At 49.1% G+C, this 21,965-nt stretch overlaps 3 protein-coding genes across 22 annotated transcripts in view; 1 reads left to right on the forward strand and 2 right to left on the reverse strand.

Moving 5' to 3' along the window:
• Positions 1–10,523, reverse strand: part of SIN3A (SIN3 transcription regulator family member A) — a 64,339-nt gene extending 53,816 nt beyond the window's left edge. For 5 of the 16 annotated variants that reach the window (XM_081550406.1, XM_081550398.1, XM_081550415.1 and 2 more), the window contains exon 1: positions 5,764–6,043. The gene's annotated coding sequence lies outside the window, so the exon portion shown is untranslated. Of the gene's footprint in view, positions 1–5,027; positions 5,104–5,763; positions 6,044–8,230; positions 8,443–8,997; positions 9,285–10,071 lie in introns of those variants that run through there. The other 11 variants (XM_081550407.1, XM_081550416.1, XM_081550400.1 and 8 more) reach the window with 7 other exon arrangements.
• On the forward strand, positions 6,665–21,196 carry LOC145529780 (uncharacterized). Of its 3 annotated transcripts, none has more exons than XR_014071340.1 (3): positions 6,665–6,892; positions 15,739–15,933; positions 20,131–21,196. XR_014071340.1 is itself a non-coding variant. In XM_081550437.1 (3 exons), the coding sequence occupies exon 1, from the start codon at positions 8,944–8,946 to the stop codon at positions 9,535–9,537; it is 594 nt and encodes a 197-aa protein (XP_081406563.1). In that variant the 5' UTR covers positions 6,665–8,943; the 3' UTR covers positions 9,538–11,122; positions 15,743–15,933; positions 20,131–21,196. The 3 variants fall into 3 exon arrangements, 1 of the variants encoding a protein (XP_081406563.1); XR_014071341.1 differs by lacking the exon at positions 20,131–21,196 and adding an exon at positions 17,197–17,951; XM_081550437.1 differs by having other exon boundaries at positions 6,665–11,122; positions 15,743–15,933.
• PTPN9 (protein tyrosine phosphatase non-receptor type 9) overlaps positions 17,863–21,965 on the reverse strand; it is a 72,724-nt gene continuing 68,621 nt past the window's right edge. For all 3 annotated transcript variants that reach the window (XM_081550427.1, XM_081550429.1, XM_081550428.1), the window contains exons 11-13: positions 21,183–21,333; positions 20,556–20,763; positions 17,863–19,740 (exon numbers count right to left, since the gene is read on the reverse strand). In XM_081550427.1, coding sequence (XP_081406553.1) covers positions 19,526–19,740; positions 20,556–20,763; positions 21,183–21,333 — 574 coding nt within the window. In that variant the 3' untranslated portion in view covers positions 17,863–19,525. The remainder of the gene's footprint in view (positions 19,741–20,555; positions 20,764–21,182; positions 21,334–21,965) is intronic.

The following is a 21,965-nucleotide window of genomic DNA, read 5'->3' on the forward strand; positions in this document are numbered from 1 at the left end:
GATTCCAGATTGTGCTTCATCCAGCCTGGTATTTTGCATGATGTACTCTGCATATATGTTAAATAAGCAGGGTGATAATACACAACCTCGATGTACTCCTTTGAAAATTCTGAACCAGTTCATTGTTCCATGTCTGGTTCTAACCGTTGCTTCTTGACCTGAATGCAAGTTTCTCAGGAGGAAGGTAAGATGGTCTGGTATTCCCATCTTTTAAAGAATTTGTTGTGATCCAGTCAAAGGCTTTAGCATAGTCAATGAAGCAGTAGATGTTTGTTTGGAATTCCCTAGCTTTCTCTATGATCCAACAGATGTTGGCAATTTGATCTCCAGCTCCTCTGGCTTTTCTAAACCCAGCCTGTACACCTGGAACTTCTTGGCTCATGTACAGTTGAAGTCTAACTTGAAGTATTTTGAGCATTACCTTGCTAGCATGTAAAATGTGTGCAACTGTGTGGTAGTTTGAACATTCTTTGGGACTGGAATGAAAACTGACCTTTCCCAGCCCTGTGGCCATTGCTGAGTTTTCTAAATTTATTGACATATTGATTGCAGCACTTTCAGTTCAGTTCAGTTGCTCAGCTGTGTCCAAATCTTTGTGACCCTACGGACTGCAGTATGCCAGGCTTCCCTGTCCATCACCAACTCCCAAAGCTTACTCAAACTCATGTCCATCGAGTCAGTGATGCTATGCAACCATCTCACTTTACCAGCATCATTTTTAGGATTTGAAATAGCTCAGCTGGAACTCCATCACCTCCTCTAGCTTTGTTCATAGTAGTGCTTCCTAAGGCCCACTTGACTTCACACTCCAGGATGTCCTCTAGATATCAAACTATAAAATGTCATTAGAGTTCAGTTTGTAAACTACTTATCTATGACCTATTGTATGCCAGGACTGTCCTAGACAGTGAGGCTATGGAGAAAATAAAGTCCCCATCTAGATGAACTGTGAGCTGCTGGTGCAGCTCTCCTTGAGGAAAATCAGTATCAGGTTGCTGTCCTGCAAATACACAAGGACAAAAAAAATCTGCATTTGGTTATATCTGACAACAAATCCCACTGGGCATGTCTTTTGGGACTTGGAGGGACAAGGGCTTGCCTTTTGAAGAAAGAGACCCCAAAAGAAAATTACATAACTGAAGAGAAGTCAAAGGTTTTTAATGGGCTGTTAAAAGACAATTGGACAGATAACTGTATAAAGACAATTGAAATTCAAATTTAAAAAGATGTCTCGCCAGAAAAACAAAACTCCTTGAAATATTTAGAAAGAATATAATGTAATAATGGCAGAATCCTGACTCAGACTACCCAAGTATGCTGCTGGATGCATCTCATTATTTGACCTTAATCTCAACAAAAAACAAATACCAGGAATTAATTATTTAAACTGTAACAAGAAAAATATTAAAATCCTAAGATATTGCTTTGACTACTCACTTTATTAAAGTAACAGAAACAGGAAGGTAGGTGGAGGAAAAGAAGTATTAGGAAATAACAGTTGACCATATTAATAAAATATCTTGAGCTTAACAGAGTAACAAGTAGTTACCTCAAGTTCATAATTTCTTCCCTAGGCGTCTTAACTACCTTCCTAAGCAGGGGAAGCAATCATATCTGTCAACTGAAGAGAAAAGGATTCACAAACTCTGGAAGACAGACAATCCATGTGCCATTTTCAATACAATGCCACTCTTTCTAACACTCCAAAGCATTCTCTGGGGTATTTTGAGAGATGTCTAACGACTCCCTTAAACTGGCTCTGATTTCAGACTCCTCCCTCCTGTTTCTTATTCAGTGTCCCTTCTTCCTCTTCCTACCAAAAGCTGGGCTCTCCGCTGAATTCCTTACAGCTCTCTGTACTTGACTCTTACACATTCAACCTATACTGGCATGTAGTAAAAATCACAGTATATGTATATCTACCTTTCCTTCTAAGAATATGAACTTTTCAGGGACAAAGACTCTTCGTGTCAATCCAGAGCTATTTAAGATGCTCAATAACCTTAAAAAAATTGTGAATCGTTGTGTTGTACATCTGAAATTTATACAATACTGTACATCAACTATTCCTCAACTTAAAAAAGGTGGTCAACAATGTGTGTTGACTCATTTTACCTTTAGAATCTGAAGCTCAATCCTCCCCCTCAAACGTGCCTTCAAAAGCACATTGCTGCTTCTTCCAAAAATTAAACATAAAATTATCATATGACTTAACAATTCCACTTCCGAGTATATACCTAGAAGAATATGAAGTAGGTACTTGAAGAGGTATTTATCCATTCATGTTCACAGCAGCATAGACAAGAAGTGGAATAGACACTATTCCACTTAGACAAGTGGAAACAACCAAACATCTATCATATGGATAGATAAAATGTGGATGGAGGTGATGATTGCACAACAATGTGTATGCACTTAATGTCACTGGATCACACATTTAAAAATAGATAAAATAGTAAATTTTATGTTTTACTTCAACTAGGAAAAATAAAACAAACACCACACTGCTCCTTGTCCATTTACTATCCTTAGACCAGAGGCAGCTGGAGTGTAGCATTAAGAGCCTGAATGCTATAACCAGAATGCCTGGGTTCAGATTCTGGATTAGCCATTTACCATATGTCTTAACTTCTCTGTCCCACTTTTTCCTCATCTTTAAAACAGATTCCATAGTACCTACTACACAGTACTGTAGTGAGCATTAAACATTAATAAATGTATAATACTTAAGTCAGTGCCTGAGGCATAGTAAAGGGCTCAGTAAGTTAAGTTCTTACTATTACTCAAGAAGAGAGAGTGTAGTTTGAAAACGCATTTAACATCATCTTTATAAGACTCTACCGAAAATAAAGCTTAACAAACTCTTGATTGACAGAGTTATCCAGAAGAGTAAGAAAGCCTTTGAAGGCACTGCACTAGATTACTGAATGCCATGGATACAATCTTTTAATTCCAACTAAAATTCACAGCCATTAACATCTGCCTGGCAAAGCTCTTCAGCATCTTGTCTGTTTGCACTTAAGATGTAAACAGGACTATGTTTTGCCAGAAATCTTATAAAATTACTACATATCCCCTTCCTAAAAAAAAAAAAGCTTATTTTTTTTTTTACTCTTTAAGTGAAACCTTGATTACGAAATGCAAATCTATCTAGGGTCTTTGACAAAACTACAGTATATGATACTGATATTTGATATTAACTTTCTTAATACAGCATTATTTAGGCTCTTACTTGAATTCTTAAAGTCTACGTGAGACTTCTGACCCTGGCTCACCAAAAGACCACACAGTCTTCAAGGGCATGAATTAGGTCTTCTATGTTTCCCAGCACACAGCATTACAAATAGTGGGAATTATGTGTTGACCAAACTTTCCTCAATGGAAATTCTCCGCTGTTTTCACCAACTTTATCAGTTCATAGAAACAGGGAAAAATACCCAGGTTTCCTGTCTCCACACCAGTTCTACTACAGTCACCACTAACCAAATTAAAGTTACTGTTGCCACTGCTACTTCAACCAAATTAAAGTTACTGTTGCCACTGCTACTTCTTTAGCGAAGAAGGTGGGACTTACGAAGAAGGTGGGACTTAATCTCTTCATGTCAGTATAGCACAGGACACCAAGCTCTCAGTCCCAAATGAGCAAAGCACAAATCCAGAATTGAACTTCAGTTCAGCTAATTAGCCAGAGGGCTTGATAAGATATTAAAGAATAAATAAACATATTCGTTCCACGTTTATTTTCTGATGAAAAATATCGAAAACACAAGTAATATCTCTTAAGAGAATGTCTTGGGCACTCAGGGCAGGTTCACTGGGACAACCGGGAGAGATGGGATGGGGAGGGAGGTGGGGGGGGGGGTTCAGGATGGGGGACACATGCATACCCATGGCTGGTTCATGTCAATGTATGGCAAAACCCACTACAATATTGTACAGTAATTAGCCTCCAATTAAACTTCCCTGGTGGCTCAGATGGTAAAGCGTCTGCCTACAATGCGGGAGATCTGGGTTCAATCCCTGGGTTGGGACGATCTCCTGGAGAAGGAAATAGCAACCCACTCCAGTATTCTTGCCTGCAAAATCCCATGGACAGAGGATCCTGGCAGGCTACAGTCCATGGGGTCACCAAGAGTCGGACACGACTGAGTGACATCACTATTAAATAAATTTAAAAAAAGAGAACGTCTCAACTCTGAGCAAAATTCTCAATTAAAGTGGTTCATTAACCTTGAAATGTCCTAAGGCAATTTGCAAACACAGACTTCAGGGCAACAGTACATAAGTCACAATCACAAGGCTCAGTACACTAGCCTCAAATTCACCCTTTTCTAATAAAATTGGGCAAGAACATTATGCTTTATAAATAGAAAGTGGTCTAGATGTTCTAACATAGTTACATAAAACCACACTTTTCAAGAACACCCAAAGTTACCTAAACTGCAACTTACTTATTTGTGAAATTAAGTAGCAGACCACCTGTACAATTAGGGCATTCAAAAAATGCAGGAGTTGCAAAAACTGGAATGTTTTACTCAAAGTCTCAGGGTTTTTTTAATCACCATTTTTTACAAAAAATCATTTAGTAAAATGCAAATCCAACACTTCCTTTTCTAAATCTCAGTCTTGTGAAGAGAAGCTTTCACAGCCTTTCCTTGGCTAACTGGGTTTGAAGTTCTAAGGTAAAGAAACAGCGGCCAAGTTTAACTAACTAACCACCATCCCATTGGCTTAGAGGAAGCCCCGCCCCGTACAGCCTCAGTAACCCAACATCAAGGGAACTCCCGGAAAGGTTGTCCCCGGCCACATTTCTAGTCTCTGATGACTCTCCGCCCCTCCCCCCAACCAGCACCGCTGCGGAAGCACGGTCTCAGCACCAGCAGCCCTCGACCGCAGACTGCAACGAAAGGACCTTGAGCACCTCGCCCCAAGAATTACAACTAAGAGGGCCGTGAAGTGGACCACGCTCCAACTCTCCAGGCTGCACAGTGCCATCCATGTAAAGCAGAGACATACAGCTCTGGCACCTGACTCTCGGGCCCCAGGCAAAAGGCTTGGCCGAGCCACAAGAGAAAGTCCTGACACCTCCACAGTTCGCAGTCTGGGGGCTCCTCCCACCCTATGGAGACGTAGGGCGGGGCAGATCTAGGCGCCGCGACTCTCAGCCAGACAGGACAGCGGGCTTTCCCGAGCCCCGCCTCACTTGCCAAGGAGGCGGAAACCCGGGAAAGGGGGAGGACGGTCAGGGGGAGTGGCATCGCTGCTCCGTACGGCCCCTCCAGCCAACCGGATCCCAGGAAGGCGGAGGAAGGCCGATTTCACGCCCCCTCCCTGCCGCGCCCCGAAGCCACAGGCGGGAGACCCCCAGCCCGTCCCCCAACTCCAGCAGGCCAGTGCTAGGCCGCCCAGCCGAGGCCCCGCCCAACCAGGGAGGACTGAAGGGGTGGTCGGCGGCAAAGAGCACTCAGCACAGGGCCCAGCCCCGCCCCTTTCTCCACAATCGCACGCGCGCGCCGGCCCCGCCCCTGAGCGGCGGCGCGAGAGCCCGCCCCCTCCGCGCGCACCGGGACTACGCTCTCCTCCCCCTCCCGCACCGAGAGCTACCCCGCTCCGCCCCCCACCCCCCTCACACATCCACACGCCTCCCGCCCTCCTGCTCTACGGGAAGCCGAGGAGGTCAGCCCCCCCCCAAATACACACCCTCGCTCTGGCGTTACCCGCCACCAGGCTCCCCGCCCCGACCCCGGCCCGGCATGCTCTCACCGCAAACCTGCTTCGGCCGCTGTTCACTGCGTGTCCCTCTCGGCGTGAGCCTCCGGGGCAGGGAGGCCCCAAGAACCGCGCGGGGCACAGGCCCGCCAAAGCAGACTGGCAGCTGCACCTCTGCTAACGGAGCGGTCACAGGCCCCAGTGCCCAGACTGGGAAGGAGGGAGGGAGGGAGGGAGGGAAACTCCGAGGGGGGAAGGGGAGGGGGGGAAGATGGAGAAACCGTCTCCGCCGCCTCTACCGCCGCGGCCGCTTCTCTGTTACCCGGGAAATCCCGCCCACTCGCCCGGCCCGCCCCGCAGAGGGAAGACTCAACTTCGCTCCGCACAGGCCGTACTATCCGCCCGTCAAAGATGTAGCCAATCGCTGCGCTCTGCCTGCTGATGCCCGCCCCTTCCCCCCCGGCTGGGAGGGGAGAGAGGGGGGAGCCGCTCACCTTCTCCACGCCCCTATTGGCGGGGAGCTTCCCTAACTCAACCCCGCCTATTGGAGACGAATTGCTGAATCCCACCCCCAAGCCACAATACTATTGGAGGAAGCAGAGAAGCTCTTTGCATCTCATTGGAGGACTCTACATGTCCCGCCCCGTGCCGTCTCAGCTACAGGCCCAAAAACTCCGCTCCCGCCCTCGCCGGTCACCGCATTGGAAGGCTACCCCTAGCTCTCCGGCTGCCCTAGGAAGGTAAGTAACCGATGTGGGGTAAAATGTCCGTGAGACAGGCCCCTCCTACCGCACTGCCGGGCCAGGCCCCGCCTCCAACCATCAGACTGGCTATCTCGGTGCCGGTAGGAGCCTCTATTGGCCAAGATGCCCGTCTAGGAAGCAGCTGACTCCGCCCTGCACGAGGAGGCTGAACCTTAGCAGTCCTTTTGTGGAATGTTTACACTAGAGACTGAAGCGCAGAGAGTTCCAGGGCCTGTAACAGGAGGTGGTGCGGAGCGCAGCAGCGGGAATCCGATGCCTTGGGATCTGAAAGGGGGAGGCAGCAGCATTGCCACCGTGGAGGACCCCCTTACAAAGAGAAAGAAAATCTCATCCTTCCCATCCAGCTCTCTACAATTTACATTTCTGCAAACTGCCTCCTTGTAGACACAAATATGCGGAGCAGCCGACAGCTCCTTTCAGTAAGTAGAATACACAATTAAGGGCTGGAGATCAAAGTCGAGGAAGAGCTCCAGCGGTTCAGCCCGCAGCTAGGGGTGGCAGCATACTTTTAACACCGACACTCCCTAAACCTGAATATGCAGTCCTAAGAGGGCGGAGATAACCAAAATGAGGGCAGGGCCCTAACAGCCAACGCCCTGGCAAGCCTCTGAAAGGCGGAGCATGAAACGTACGGCAATTGCGATCTCCAGAGTAGATCTGGAGGTATCAGACTCGACAAGCTGAGGAAGGAGACCAAAAAGGCCATGGCATAAATCAATCTTGCACCACACTTCAGAGAAGTGATAAAAGTTCCAGAGTTGGAAACGGAACAGCTGTTCCCTCCTCCTTGGTCAGCGAGTGTTAATGACAGTTCCTAGGCCCTCTCTGTGTAGGTAATATGGCCTTGAACACAGACGAGGTGCTAGCGATATCTAGGTGGCTTTTATTTCTTCACTAAATAGGGCGAACTGACGCTGGCCTTGCTTTGGGGGGCGCTCACGGAGCGCCAGGAGAGGAGGGGGCGGGACTAGAGTTTTCCCGCTCTCTTCCGCAAAAAGGCTACTCCCCTAAGACAGCCGAGTACGTATCCAAGAGGCAGGCCCCAGGTAGCTCACTCCCAGGTCCTTTCTTGTCCTTCCTCCATAATCCGCCGGAGATCACAAGAAATGAGCGCTGGCAACAGGTGGGCCAGACTCCAAACCGCAAGGACAAGGCAGCGAACTGTGAACTTCATGAATAGCCGACAGATGGGAGAATCTCCCCGGGAGCCAAACCCTGCCCCAGGACGGAGCTCAAAAAATAAGTCATACGGACGAAACAAACGAGATCCCCAGGCCAAACCTCTACGAGGTTACGGAGAAGCGGCAAATATGCAGAACTGGGCCTTCCTCCGCTCCCTGCACTGGGTGCCACACGGCGTTCCCACCTGGACATCAAGAACCATTTGGAACTCGAGCAGAATTGGGCCGCCCTCGACTTCTGTCAGCAGGGGATGAGCTGCCCTGGATATTGCCTAAGGCATCCACGGCAATCCTAGGTTGCTCAGAGGTTTTGATAAAGCTTGGTAAGGACAGCGGCTGCCTTGTGCTGGAAAGAAAACACACTGGCGGCGTCCGCAGTGTTCTGAAGCTTAAGCTTAGGGCGGTCTCCGGGAAGTTGAGTCGCGAGAAAAGCCAGGATGCAGGGTCAGAACTTCAGTACTTGGCGAGGAAGGACAGACCACACCCCCTCCTCCCAAACCCTTGCAGAACCGCTAGAGCAAAGCCCCCCCAAAGCCACCCTACACCGTCAACCCCTAACTTCAAAGCGAAGGCTACCAGATCTCGAGCCTTGGAGGAAACATCGTGTGCCTTCTCGGCTCTCCCCGCCCCCCTTGCCAAGGGCTCCAAGCCCGGGACTTCCGGGCGGGAGGACTGTTCGAAGGAGCAAGGCGCGCCTCACACATGTGCTGAGCGCGCACACCCTCTAGGGGAGGGGGCGGGGAACAGGGGGGGACTTCCCCCTCCAAGCTCGCTCCCCCGTAGGGGGCGGGACTATCCACCCCACCAATCAGAAGTAGGGGCGGACCCTTGCGCCTCACGTAAGGCGCTGGAATCCTCCCTCCGCCCTTCACGGAAAAAAAATCCTAGCAACTTAAACTCCAGCCCGGCCTCCGATAGGCGGAGCTGGGAATAATGTCATCCAATCAACAACCGAGCAGGAAAAAAGGGAGCCTCGCCCAGCCAGTGGAAAACAAGAGAAGGCGGGCCCTCTGAAGAAGCCCGAGACGGGTGGAAGAGAGAAGGAAAGGCCCCGCCCCTCAGCTCGCCTCCCGGCCGGTTGCACAAGCCGTCGCCGGAGTATAGTAAACAGGCTAGGCCAAGGAGTGGAAGGCAGGGGTAGTCTGGCGCTCCAAGGGCCGGGCCCCTGCGCCTCCTCTCCTGGCGTCGCCCCGCCCGACCTCCGCGGATCGCGCCGGCGCCCCACCCCCCAGCCCGCGGCCGCCATCCCGGCTGACAGGCGCGCCCCCCCGCGCCCCTCCCGCCCGCTGATGCGTTTCCTTTTCCCGATTCCGAGCGTGGAGACTGTTTGCCCAGTTTCCGACCTTCACTGCCCCTTTCAGGCTACCCCTTCGTGGGCGCGCTCACTCGCCGGTGCCCCCGCCCCCGCCCCTTCCGCGGGCGAGCAGCACGGCAGGGGGAGGGGAAAGGAGCCGCCGTCGCCGCCTTGGGGTGGGCGGGGAAGGAGGCCGCTCCATGTTTGCAAAGGGATCAGCTGGGGCTGCAGGTCGAAGCCGCCGAGTTCCTGGAGGTTTTCCACACCCCTGGGCCGGGTTCCGGCGCCGAACCCTGGCTCTACTGCCACGGCCCAGGAGTTCGGAGAGCCCAGACCGGCGCATGGGTCTTCTGCTGAGGCGCTGGGGCTCTTTCCGGTGGCCTCCCCCGCCCGCCCCTCCCGCAAGTCCGGCGTTGCCCCCGCCCCCAGAGTCCATAACAACCGCGGGCCCAAGGAGCCCGCGCCTCTCCTGAGAGCGCCCACCGCCCCCTCCGACAAGTTTGCGGACAGAAACAAAACCCTTGGGCGGCTGCCGCCCTCGCCCAGCGTGGTTAGCGGGGAAAGCTGCGGGCCTGGGCTCGCTCGCTAACTCCAGCTCTCGACCAACTCCGGGCGGTTTGGTGGGCCCGGCCGGCTGAGCTCAGGCCGCCGCCCCCTGCCGAGCCCGCGCGCCGCAGCTCGGGCCCGGTTCCAGTCGGTGTACGGAATCTCCCCTTTTTTCTTCTTTACAATAATTTTTTAAGGCATTCCAGGAGCGCGAGGGATCTCCTCCTGCCGGCCCCTTACCCAGCCCGCCGCCGAAACCTACCGAAACCGACCGCTTGGTGAAATAAACTAGGCAGCACGGCCGGCACACTGGCGACCCCGGGTTGGGCCGACCCCCTCCCCGCGGATCCGGCCCGGCTTGGAAACACACACTGGCGAGCGGGCGGCGCCAAGAGCTCTCCTTCCTGGCCTGCCCCTCGCCTCCCTCGGCCGCCAGACTCCCAAGCCTCCCCTAGCTCCGTCCCAGGGCCCTCGGCGCCTGCACCATGGCTGACTGGTGAAAGGGACCGGCCGGCACACAAGCCCCCCAAACGCCCGAGATTGGGGAGACCAAATTAAAAGCAGCTGTTTAACATACCTTCCGAGCCAGGCGAGGAGTCCTGAATGGGGGGGAACGCCCCCCACGGGCCATTGGCTCCCCAGTGCTCGCGTCAGTCATCCTGGGCCCACCTCCTCCCCTTGCTCCACCTCTTCCCCTTCATTGAACGCCCCCTCCCTCCAAAAAATAGAAATAAATTAATTAAACTAGCTGTGAGTGGGAGGCGCAACCATGGCAGAGGGCTCCATCTCTACCGCACCGCCGCTTGGAGTTACTTGAGGCCCTTGGACTGGAAGGAGACCTCCTGGGACTCGAAGATCCGCTGGGTGAACCTGGAGGAGGAGCTATTGGGGCTACCCGGCCCCCACATCCTTCTTACACACACCCCATTTGGAGCTGGGCAGAGGGGGCGGGTAAGGATACCCTAGCGACTGACTGGAATGTCCCGACTCCCCTGGCTGTGTAACCTAACCGTCCGGCGCCTGCCTAAAAAATGAGCGGTGTAAGCGGGAAGTCCTGCCTTCTGGGTAACAGGCACTTGCCTGAGCACCTACAGGGGTGAGGCAGACACATTCATACCGCACCTGCTGCTTTTTGCCATTATAGAAACTGAATGAGATGCTCACTCTGTGCCCTCTTAGAGCTTCAGACCTAGCTGAAGAGAGGATACAGAAAGAGCTAAGGCAAGTTGGAAATGTATATAGAGACACCTCCAGAGGCTCAGAGCAGGAGATTATTCTAGCTGAGGAAAACTGGGTGAAGTCTTCATGGAGGAGGTGGCACTCAGGCAGAAACGGAGGGACAACTATCTCATTTTCAGCGAAGCACACAAAATGATAAATGCAAAGCAGTGTCAAAAGCTTCTTCAAGTGTGGCTACAGTAATGAAAACCAGAGTTGGAAAGATGGAGTCAAAGAGCAGAAGACTTTTCTACCTTGTTAAAATTCTTAGACTTGTATAGCAGAATGTACAAGCAGCATGCTGGGTCACAGGACCACAGGCCCAGAACTACCGTTTAAGATGCTCAACATCCCAGCAGCTGGATGAATTCTGAGACTGGGTTGAAAGAAGGGTGCCTACAAGCAGCAAGGTGAGGCAGAAAAGCTGTTGTAATCACGGGTTTGAAGACTACAGAGGTACATCTTCTGGTGGGAGGGGTAGGTGGAGGGAGCCAAGATGTTTCTTGTCTCCTGGCCCCCCAGTGCAGAAACCCTTCCCTACTTTCAGCAGCCCTAAAGTCAAAATTCTGACTCAGATGCTTCCCTGGATCATTTGTAATTTTTTTGGAGGGGTGGGGGGAGATGGTGCAGCTACCACACATGCCTGTCCTCAAGAGAGCTGACCCTGGGGCCAGGTTACACGGTGCATGAGCAAGAAAGACCAGTTGAGATATTCAGGAAAGGAAGCTAGTGTGGATGAGGTGGGGTGTCAGTATATCCTTAGGCAAGTCCCTTCCTCCCTCTGGGCCTGTTTTTCTTCTGCAAAAATAGGGGTGAAAAATTGGAGTAGAAAGATAGGCTGTGAGGACCCTTCCCTCCCTCAGAGTCCATGGGGGTGGGGGGACTCTAATGGGGAGGGAAGTTTGCTACTAAGGAGAGCAGGTGGGAAGAAACACTGATTTGGGAAGGGAAGTAGGTCATCTCAGGGGTAGGGACTAGAATCCGGGTGGCAGCTTGGTTGGAATTACTGAAGGAAAGAAGGAAAAACCAGGAGATGAAGATTGTGTATTCAGTGGGAGGCCCAGCATCTGGCAGGGCCATGGAGGCTGAAGTACATTCTCAGCCTGGGGGAGCCTTAGACTGAAGACCAAGTTTTTCTATATCAGAACAGAGATCTCATGATGTCTGGAGCCCTATCTCAGATTTGGGCTTTATTTCCCAAGATGCTCTGCCCTAAATGAAAGCATAACAGATACTGTGTGAATGTAAGATGAGGGAGAGTAATACAGCAGAAAGAACATTCGTCTGGAAGTTGAGCCCCGTGGTTGCCACTTGGTCTTCTTATTTCCTGTGGTTCAGCCTCCCGTCCTGTACAAGTTCACAGAGCAGTCCATACAGTTGTGAAGATCACATGTGATGATAAAAACATGTTTTAATACGCCTAGTGAGGTTTGGAACTTCTGTGGAGGCCAAAGGCCCAAGCATCTGACTGTAAGCCTCGACTACAGTGGGTGTACTGTAAATGAGGTTACTTATAGAGCATTTGCAAACTAGGACAGTTACTCCTGCTCAGAGAACCAGACTTCACCGACACTCCTTAACCTCCTAAGTGCACCACCCTGATGGGAATCCCCTCTTGAACACCCCCTAGACTGAGTTCCTCAAGGACAATAACTCTAATTCACCCCTGAGCCCCTAGTGTCCCCAGCAGTCAGGCAAGGGGGCCCCTTGGAAGAGGTCCTGATTGTTTCTGGCTCAGTACATTGATCCCTGCAGAACACAGCCACTCCCAGACTCTGGGAAATTAGTAAGTTTGATTTGGAGACACTGGCCCTCCAGCTTCACTAACAGTTGCATCCACCCCCACCTCACCCCTACTCTGGTTATCAGTGAGAACAAGAGTGAGTGAATGAATCTGGGTGAAGGCCTTCCTTGGAGAAGTCACACGGGGAAGCCAGGTTCTGAGTCCCAGGAGTCCTCTTTTGTGTTGAGATGTATTTGTAGTTGAGCAAACTGAGGTTCACAGTACTAGAGTGACTTGCCCAAACCAAGCTGCCAAAGCGAGATTGCCTGAGCTTTGTCCATTCCACCACATGCTGTCTCTAGACATACTAGGACCTATGATTCAAGTTGGGACTTCGGAGAAAAACAGCCCCTCTTGTCCCATACTCCTTCCCTTCCTGACTCCAAGAGCAGCTTGGGCCAGTTTGAAATGATCTCTGGCCCTTTCCAAAAAAAATTTCTCCAAATAAGCAATTTGTCTCCCAATCACATACATACATCCTCAACTCACAACACATAGACTCAAAACTGTCACATCTTCTGACACCCTGCCTCCTAGGCATCACATACACCCTCAATCACAGTTTTTAGGGTGCTTACGGTAGGTGGTGATTGAGAGATATTTAGGGTCTGCACTTTAGTAGCTCTGCCAAAAAGATGTCAGTGCTGGGGCCCTGCTGACACAATTTCTGCCAGCTAAAGGCCATTGGCAGTTTGGGAATATCCAGGTGAGGGGCACCTAAGGCTTGCTTCCCACTCCCAACCCAAAGCATCTGATAGGTTTAAGGGGAAAAGCTTAAGGTATTGGGTCAGAATTCCAGTTTACCCACTTCCTAGCTGGGCTGTCTTTAGAAAGTCATCAATCTTTTCAATTTCTTTATCTGTAAACTAAGAATAGGGCTTCCCTGATTGCTCAGTGGTAAAGAATCCACCTGCAATGCAGGAGACTCGGGTTCCATCCTTTCCTGGGTTGGGAAGATCCCCTGGAGAAGGAAACAGCAACCCACTTGAGTGTTCTTGCCCGGGAAATCCCATGGATGGAGGAGCCTGGCAGGCTACAGTCCATGGAGTCACAATGAGTCCAACACGACTTAGCAACTAAACACCACCAAACTAAGAATACCTACTGCAGTGGGTTATTGTGAGATTAAAAATAAAGTAGGCCCAGCACCCAAAGGTTGTCAGATCCTTTTTTCCTTTTTTTTGTCAACACTCCCTCTTTTCCTGGCCATTCAAAGTCCCTGGTGTTCCAGTTTGAGAGGAGACCAGGATAGGCTTAAAGGACCCCAAAATTCCACTGTATAAATTAGAAACCGCATTTCTCTGGCAGCCAGATGGCTTATATGGTTGTACATATGCCATATTTTGAGCATCCCTGACTCAATGGACATGAGTTTGAGCAAACTCAGGGAGATAGTGAAGGACAGGGAAGCCTGACGTGCTGCAGTTCATGGGGTCGCAAAAAGTCGGACATGATTTAGCGACAACAATGCCATGTTTTGGTTTCTAGGTGACTTTGAGAGCTTGGAATTTTTAAACTGGGTTTTAAGACGGCTATTCAGTGCCTTGAAATGTCTTGCCCTGGCTTGGCACTTTTTACCCCTCTAGGTCACTTCAGCCCAAATCTAGAAAAAATATGTAACATGTTAAGTTTACTCTGCTTTATGCTTTCAAACTGTTTACTTTTGCATATTTGCTGTTGATTTTTTTTTTTTAAGGTAGCAGTTTCCTTTGTTTAAATGAAATCTTACTCAGAGGTCTAATATGTAAAAATGTGGCCCTTGCTTTGGTTGAAGTGGAGCCCAAGCACTATTCCTTCACTTCCCACTCATGTCTCCTTCTTGTCACCTCCTGCCTCAGGATCACTAGTGAAGTTCCATTTCTGAATCCTGGTCATTCATCCCAGCCACTCCCCATCTCTCACCAGTGTGTGAGAAGACAGCCTGGTCCTGTCCTTGGTTACCTCTGCCTAGTAATCAGAATCTTTCCCAGGCTTTTCTTTCTCCATCCTCCTCTAAATATCGGTGGCTCCCAAGGGTCTCACCTCTCTTCTTGCCCGCCTCATTCTTCTTTGTTCTCACCCACTTCCAAGGCTCCTAGCTTCTATCTAAACTAAGTCACCAATTGCTATCTCCAGACTAGCATCTGCTCTGAACATCCTACTCTGTAGTCCACTCTTTGCTGGCCACAGAATAGGTATCATTAAAGGTCAAGGAGGTAAAACAGACTTCACAGGATGAAATGGGTGAGCTGGACTCAGCTGTGCATCTGGCCAGTCGCGAGGCTAAGACAACTATTGATATATTAGCTTAGAAAAGAACCAGGTTCTGATGCGAGGGGAAGGGTAGAAGTGAGCCTAGTGGGGAAGAGGGTGCTGTGTCTTTTTTGACTACTTTCTCTACACAACTCACTGTCTTGCTTTCCTACTTTCACCTTCATCTTAGTCCCCAAAACTATCAGGAACATATTACCATGTTAGGAGGAGCATATTATTACCCTAAGTTGTTGAGAAGGGATCATTGGCTCCCCCTTCCATCCAACACACTATAGGTTTCTGGTTTAGTTAGCTTTGTCCATGTTAGGTTTAGCCAGAAAAAAAAAAAAAAAATAAGAGTATTTAAGACTGCAGAACACCAGACTTAGCTTAAACAGATTTTATGAAAGCTATGGTGAGAGGTAAAAGAAGGCTAAACACTGCAACAGGTTTCTGAGAGTGCTAGATTTCTATTTGTGGAGCTGTTTTCTCTGTGGTCAGTTAAAAGCAGTGCAGTCTTAAAACACCTGATATTCACAACTGTCTGTGTGATGGTAACTGTAGAGTGGGGTATCTCCCAAGACAAAATCTGATTCCCAAACTGGTGGATCTTTTAGCTTTCATCCTTGGTAAGTTAATGATAGTGTGTGGATAGTAGTCTTGGTAGTAACCAAGGCTGGAGACAAATCTAAGACCTTGGTTGGGAGCTCTGGTAGCTCGGCTCTGAGTCACCCGGTCTGACCCACATGTAATAACACAAAAGCCTTAAAGGTCTATGGGTTGGCCCCCTTGGGAAGGGAACTGAGGGATTATAGGAAGGTGGATGCAACTTGAAAGAGGAGACTTTGAAAATAAACTAAAACTGGGGATTGCAAGTGGCAGCTGACCCAACTAGAGAAGGGTCTGATGGTTCCTCTATAGGTTTTGCACTGTCCAGTAAAGAACCAGACCCTTAGTGTTGGAGGGTCTGTAGTAGGACCATTTACTACAGCACCTTTTTTTTTATTAAAGCTAGGACCTGCCTTGAGTTGAGTGGTGAGACCTCAAAACTACTGAAGAGCTCAGTTACTCTAGGAAGACTTTTCTACCTGGCCATACTTCCTGGCCCACCTCCCTGCAGTGGTCTGACTTATGGGAGTTTCCGTATGTGTCTGGTTGTCTCTAGAGATGGGAAGATCATAAGGCAGGAGCTCCATCTTCCTCAAGGTATGATGCTAAATAGTCCAGTCTCATAAGAACCAGTCACATTCTGTCATTTACCTGCACATGACAAAGGTGAACCTTCCATGCTGAGAATGCTGGGGTACCCTTCACCTCAGGAATCCTCATCCTAGCTAACAGGGATGGGCAGGATGAAGAGACCAAGCCCAGAGGGAGTAAATTAAGTGGGGGGGGGGGGGGGAAGCAACCGAATCAAAGCAAAAGCCTGAGTTATGTACAATACTCTTTCTCCCTTAAACATCTTCATCGTATGTTCTCAACTGTGCAATCCAGCATTTGATTGTGGGTTCTCTGGCTTTGTTCACCAAATCTCCTCTGTGACAGCCTTGACTTCTGGACAGATTCAGGGCTCCTCCCGTGTTTTTCCCTTTCTTTACCTCCTTGTACACTTAACACAGGTAGGCTCACACTGAGTATTATCTCACGGGTAAAGGGCTACAAGTAGGCTATAGCAGGGGAAAGCCATTGATCCTTTTCTCCCAGATTTATGCCAGGGGCATGAACAGTAGTTCAACAAGCTTGCTCATCCTGCCACTCACTCAACCACCTATTGGGTAAGACCCAGGAAACTGCATTTTTATGGAGCCCTTGCAAATGATAACCTCACCAATCCTTAGATGTGCAATGAGGAACTTAAGCATAACTTCTGAGTTTACACAGCAGTTGGGCTACAGTCTCTTCAAAGAAGTGACAGTTCAAGGCTACCTCTTCCAAATCTTTTATCATTAATTCTGTTTCCTATATATTTCACCAAACCCCAACCACTCTGATTTCCCAGATTTCATGTGTCTCTCTTTACCTATTATGCTTGCCTGCATCCAAAGAAAGGTTTGGCTTAATTTTTGCTGTATACTTCAGCTCTTGATTAAGGTAAGAAACTCAAGGAAATTTTGTTGGAAGATCAAGAGATGGAACCTTAAAGGTCTGAGTTACTGCTGTGGCAGATTAATTTTCCTGTGCCTCAGTTTTTCTCTTCTGTTAATACCAACCTCAAAAGTTTGGTTTGAGGGTGCATGAGATAATACCTAGAAAGCACTTTGAAAAGTACCTGGAATAGGGTTAAGCAACCAGTAAATGTCTGCTGCTGTCACTTCTATTAAGAACACCCCAGGCCAGAATGGCTCCAACTGGGCAGGTATCACTGGTTGACAGGAAGTAACTACACAGCATGGGGAGTGGTCCTAAATGGACAAAGCTTCTGGTTCTGCTCTGAGAGAGAGATGCAAATGACTCAAGATCTTCCCACAGAGGTACCAGTATATCCAAATGTATGGGTATCCCTGAGAGAATGACCCCTCTGGTATGCTGCAGACTTGAAGATCTACAACAGGAGGTCCTATCTGGAAGAATCAGTCACCAGCTCTGTCAGAAACCCTTCTAGTCTTCTACATACATCACGGGGCTCAAAATCAACTAGCTGGAACCTAAGAACTGTCCATACTTTGAAAAGAACATTTTAAAACTAATTTCCAAAGACAAAACATGCTGTAAAGAGGTCAAAGGCTTTGAGAGCAAACCAATTGGAGCTCTAGTTCTAGAGCTGGACCTGCTAATAAGCCTTACCTTCACTGTAACACTCTCTGTAACCCTTGGTACTTTACCTTCCTCATCAACACAGAAACAGAAGGGAGGGGGAATAATATCTCACTGGACTGTTGTGAGGTTTAAATGAAGTATGGGGGGGGGGAGCACCAAGCATAGCCATTGGAACTTGGCAAGCAGTCAACTGGTGCTGGTTCCCCTTGTCTGCCCAGAGCTGGGCCATGGCCTGGGGCAAGGTGGACGGCTCTCAGAACTGAAAGGCTCTGCGTCTTGGGTTGCTCCCTGCCTCCCCATCCCTCCCAGACCAGCTCTTGGAGCCCCTCCTCACCTTCCCAGCCCCAGACTGCTACTAAATTGATGAAGCTAAAAGGATTTGATCACGTCGGTATATTTGTATGTAAATACAAAACTGTATCGCTGTAAGATATTGAATATGAACATTACAATTATTTTCTGAATCTGACTCAGTCCATTAACGTTAAATACAAAATGAAAAGATTGTAAAAATAAGAATATATACATTCAAAGAGCTTATTACAGTATAAAATTATTGAGGTCTGATCAGCTGCCAACCTCATCCTTGATGGGGGAAAAATTTTAGGGGCTCCTGGGGTTTTCTTGGGAATGTGGAATGCTGGGGACTCTTGGCCCCGTCCCTGGCATATTGGGCTTGGTAGGCCGGGAGCAGACAGAGACAGGTAGGGTGAATGGGGGGACAACAGTGACTGTAGGGGACTGCTTCACCCAGACAGGGGTTAAGCTTTTTATTGACACAGAACCCACCAAGCTTGAGCTCCAGGGTCTGGCAGGCTAGTAGGCAGGAAAGAGATGGGCATCTGAGTGGACAGGGCCAAGCTGCATAAGAACCTTCCAGCAAGAGAGAAAGGGGCCCCAGCTCATTCTTTCACGGAGGGAGCCTCAGAGTATAGAGTTTTCTTTGTCACACCTGGGCTCCCTCTCTTTCCTTCTAAGACTTCGTACCGATTGCTTTTGGCTCTCGCTGCTCAGTGAATTCATCTCTGCCCAGATCTCAATCCCTGAGGAAGAGGGAGAGGGGACAGACAGTCTGGAATCACAGTGGAGGTCTACTCCCAAAATTGGCAAAGTAAACAGAGAAAACTCATTAGATAAGGGCAATCCATGCTGAATTAAACCAGTGTCACCACAAACCAGTATTCCTGGTTCCAACAGGCAGCATCCTGGAGAGAAGTCATTATGTAAGGATGAGGGCCTGTGGCAGGAGCACGGAGAGTGGATATGTGTGTCCTCTTCCACCACTCTGTGGTCTGACAACAGGAGACATGACCTCCCAACCCCAGCTAGTCCAGGATAAACAGTAGAACCAAGAAGCAAGGAGTCCTGAACTGCAACAAGAAGCCCCAGGAACTTCTACAAAGGAGTATCTCTGTGTATATGTATTTATAGAATACGACCATATTATCACATACAATATATATTATATACACACGTACATATGGACTCATACACATAAGTGCACATACACACACACACACACACACACACACACAGAATGACAGAAAAGACTGGAATACACGCCCTAGGTATAAACGTGCTTGGCACTCGGGACGTTCTCTAGAATATGTAACTTGGTCAAGCTCTCTGGGAAGGAGGTGGATGCTCACCAAACCTCCCCATCAAATCCTAGCAAAGGGAAGGAATGGAAAGAGATCTTGAGAAGGATAATGGCATTGGGAAAGGGGGGAGGGAGGTTCCTTCCCCACTTACCTCAGGGCCCCTGGCAAATATCGATAGCCACAATTTGGTTTTAATAAGGCACAGTTCGATAGCAGGTGCTAGGAATTAAGAACACATTGCTGCTGGCCCTTTCTAGCGGCAATTTCACCACATCTATCTAGCCAAAGGGAAAGGCTGCCTTGCGTGCACGCGTGCGCCGGGAGACACAAGAGAGAGGTTGGTCCATGGCTTCAGCGTAACTGATGGCAACCTATAGGCTCAGCGGTGTCCAGGGTAGTTTAAGGAAGGCTGGCCAGCAGACAGGAGGCTCGTGGGACAGTTACTGACCCTCCATGGCCAGGAGGTTGTGGCTGGGGGGCACCATGCCCTCCCTCTCTGCAAACTCCAGGATTGCCTTGTAGCAGAAATAGTACTGCTCAGGGGTCTGGATGCTGAAGGCCCTCTGGGTCCTCATGCGGGACACTGTCTGGAACACATTAAGGGTGCCAAGCTCCTCCAGCTGTGCCAGGCAGATGTCCAGTGAGCAGAAGGTACCTGAAGGAAGGAAGGAAGTGGTCACACCTGATCTACCTCTCCTCTTTTCCTCCCTCTACCAAATAACCCAGGCAGGACTGGATGAATGAATTCAATGGCAAGGTGCCTCATGGCAGATGGCCAGTTGGCCTTAGCCTGAAAGGACTCAAGGAGGAGTCACAGGGAATGCTGAAGGCCAGAGAAATGAGAAGTCCTCTTGTCTCCCAGGGCATCTCTGAGGGTAACAGGATGAGTAGGTGGGAAGCAGGACTTCTACTTCAATCCCAGACACAGAGAATGACAGCACTCCCACACCTGCCCTGCTTCCACATCTGGGCCCCAATTTTCAGACTCTACAACTTCTCCACAGAGACCTAACTCAAACCTATTCTTCCTGACTTTCTCTCAAAGGAAACTCTGAGCTAGAAGGCCAACAGTCCCTGCAATGTTCATCCCCGTAAGGCAAAAGCTGCTAACTGGCTCCAGAATGGAGAGCATGGCCCAGGGTGAGGACCTCCCTGGGCAGGGGGATGGGAAGAGAGCAACAGCCCAGATCAGCTCTCTGGACACCCAGGTGACTGTGATGGGATCAGAAGATAATCATGTTGATGGGATGTATAAAGCATCAACCCCTAGAGGACCTGGCTCATGAACTGTACATTCTGGCCAGTACACCTAGCACTAGGGATACTAAAAGGACATTAAAGAGGAATTTTTTTCATGGCAATTCACCACCAACAGATCAAAGACTCACATTCTGGCAACCAAGAGCTTTGTTATTCCTCCCCCACCCTTAGCACCTTTGGATGCTCCAAGAGCTACACCCGGTGCATTACCTGTCCGGCCAATGCCCGCACTGCAATGGACCACAATGGGTGGCTCAGGGCATTGCCCTTTGGCACGTGCTCCCATGCTGCTGACGGCCAACCTCTGCTGGTTCCTGACGGCTCTTAAGAAATCAATGAGGGAAGCTGCTGAGGAAGGGACACCATAATCTGGCCAGCTCAGGAACTGAAAGTGGGTCACCTGGCGTTTCTGCCGTTCCTTAGATGGAAAAAGAAGCAAAAGTTAATGAGGTCATTGCTCTGTGCCCCTGACTACCTTTGGCTTTTCCAGATTCTCACCCTCTGGAGTTCCCTCCATCAAGGTTGCTAACACTCTCAACTTTCTCCACAATTGCTTCTCTGCAAACCCAAAGGGAAGATTAACTGTCTGGAGAGGGCAGAATTCCTATATTAAATGATCCAGATTTCTTATGTTATAAAAAGTTTCATTCCTAAGTAATGCCACTATGTGTTGAGACAATATGGCTATTTTGGCTCTGAGCTGAATATCCAAATCTTGCTTCCAGAAGAATGGAAGCCACTTCTAAGCTCTCTGGAATCCTACCTATTCCCTTTGGAGATTCTCTTTATAGTAAAGGTTTTCCCCCAGTTTCAAGAGAGTGAGAAAATAAAATTTACCTCTGTGTTGTGAATTTCTAGCGTTGTTTTCTTATAATGGGTCATATTCTCCACGCCTAGATTGGTCACGGTGAGGAAGCCAAATCGGATCCGAGAGTCTTTTTCTAAAGGCCAGTATTGGCCACACTTTCTCCTGCCACCCTCCTCAAAGCTGAACACACACAGAGAAAAATAAGCCTCCATCCTTCTTCTCCACAGCAGTAACCCTGCTCGCCTGTGAACCTGCTGTACCCCTAGGCAGAAATGTCATCTCTTGCACTGCTTCTATTTATCCCCTTGCTTCTTGGCAGAAAAAGAAAACCTTCCTTCTAAACAACAGCTAAATTTTCCGCATGTACCCATTAAGCAAACATTTACTGAGCACCAATTACATCCATTTGGTCCCTTTCCTGATACCTCTTGGTACTCCTCACATACCTGGCATAAATACTGGGTGGACAAAGAAAGACAGTAGAGAAAATATGGTGGGCCAGACTGAACTCTGCCCTGTACCTCAGTTACTGTTCTTTCTGTTCCCCAGTGAGAGCCCTTGGCTGATAGAGGACTGGGAAAGGCATGGGTCCATGGATGCCAACGGAAGGTTTATGAAAAGGCCTGAAGTCCACCCTCACAACTCTTCAGTGGCTCCAAAGGACCCCAAGGGGGCACTTCCCCCACTACCTCCTCTCCAAGTCAAAGGTGGCTTGTAACAGTGCCATGAGGAAGGGATCTGAGCAAACATTCTCATAAACTTTTTTCTCTTCATCCAAAATGGGTTATAATTATCATAATAATAATGATTCT

Source organism: Giraffa tippelskirchi, chromosome 12, assembly GCF_054371585.1.
Source record: "Giraffa tippelskirchi isolate mGirTip1 chromosome 12, T2T-mGirTip1v1.2.pri, whole genome shotgun sequence".
Classification (NCBI taxonomy): Eukaryota; Metazoa; Chordata; class Mammalia; order Artiodactyla; family Giraffidae; genus Giraffa; species Giraffa tippelskirchi.

What these genes read in the sequence shown, in the direction of transcription:
- LOC145529780 (XM_081550437.1), top strand. Translation starts at nt 8,944, where the DNA reads ATGCGTTTCCTTTTCCCGATTCCGAGCGTGGAGACTGTTTGCCCAGTT.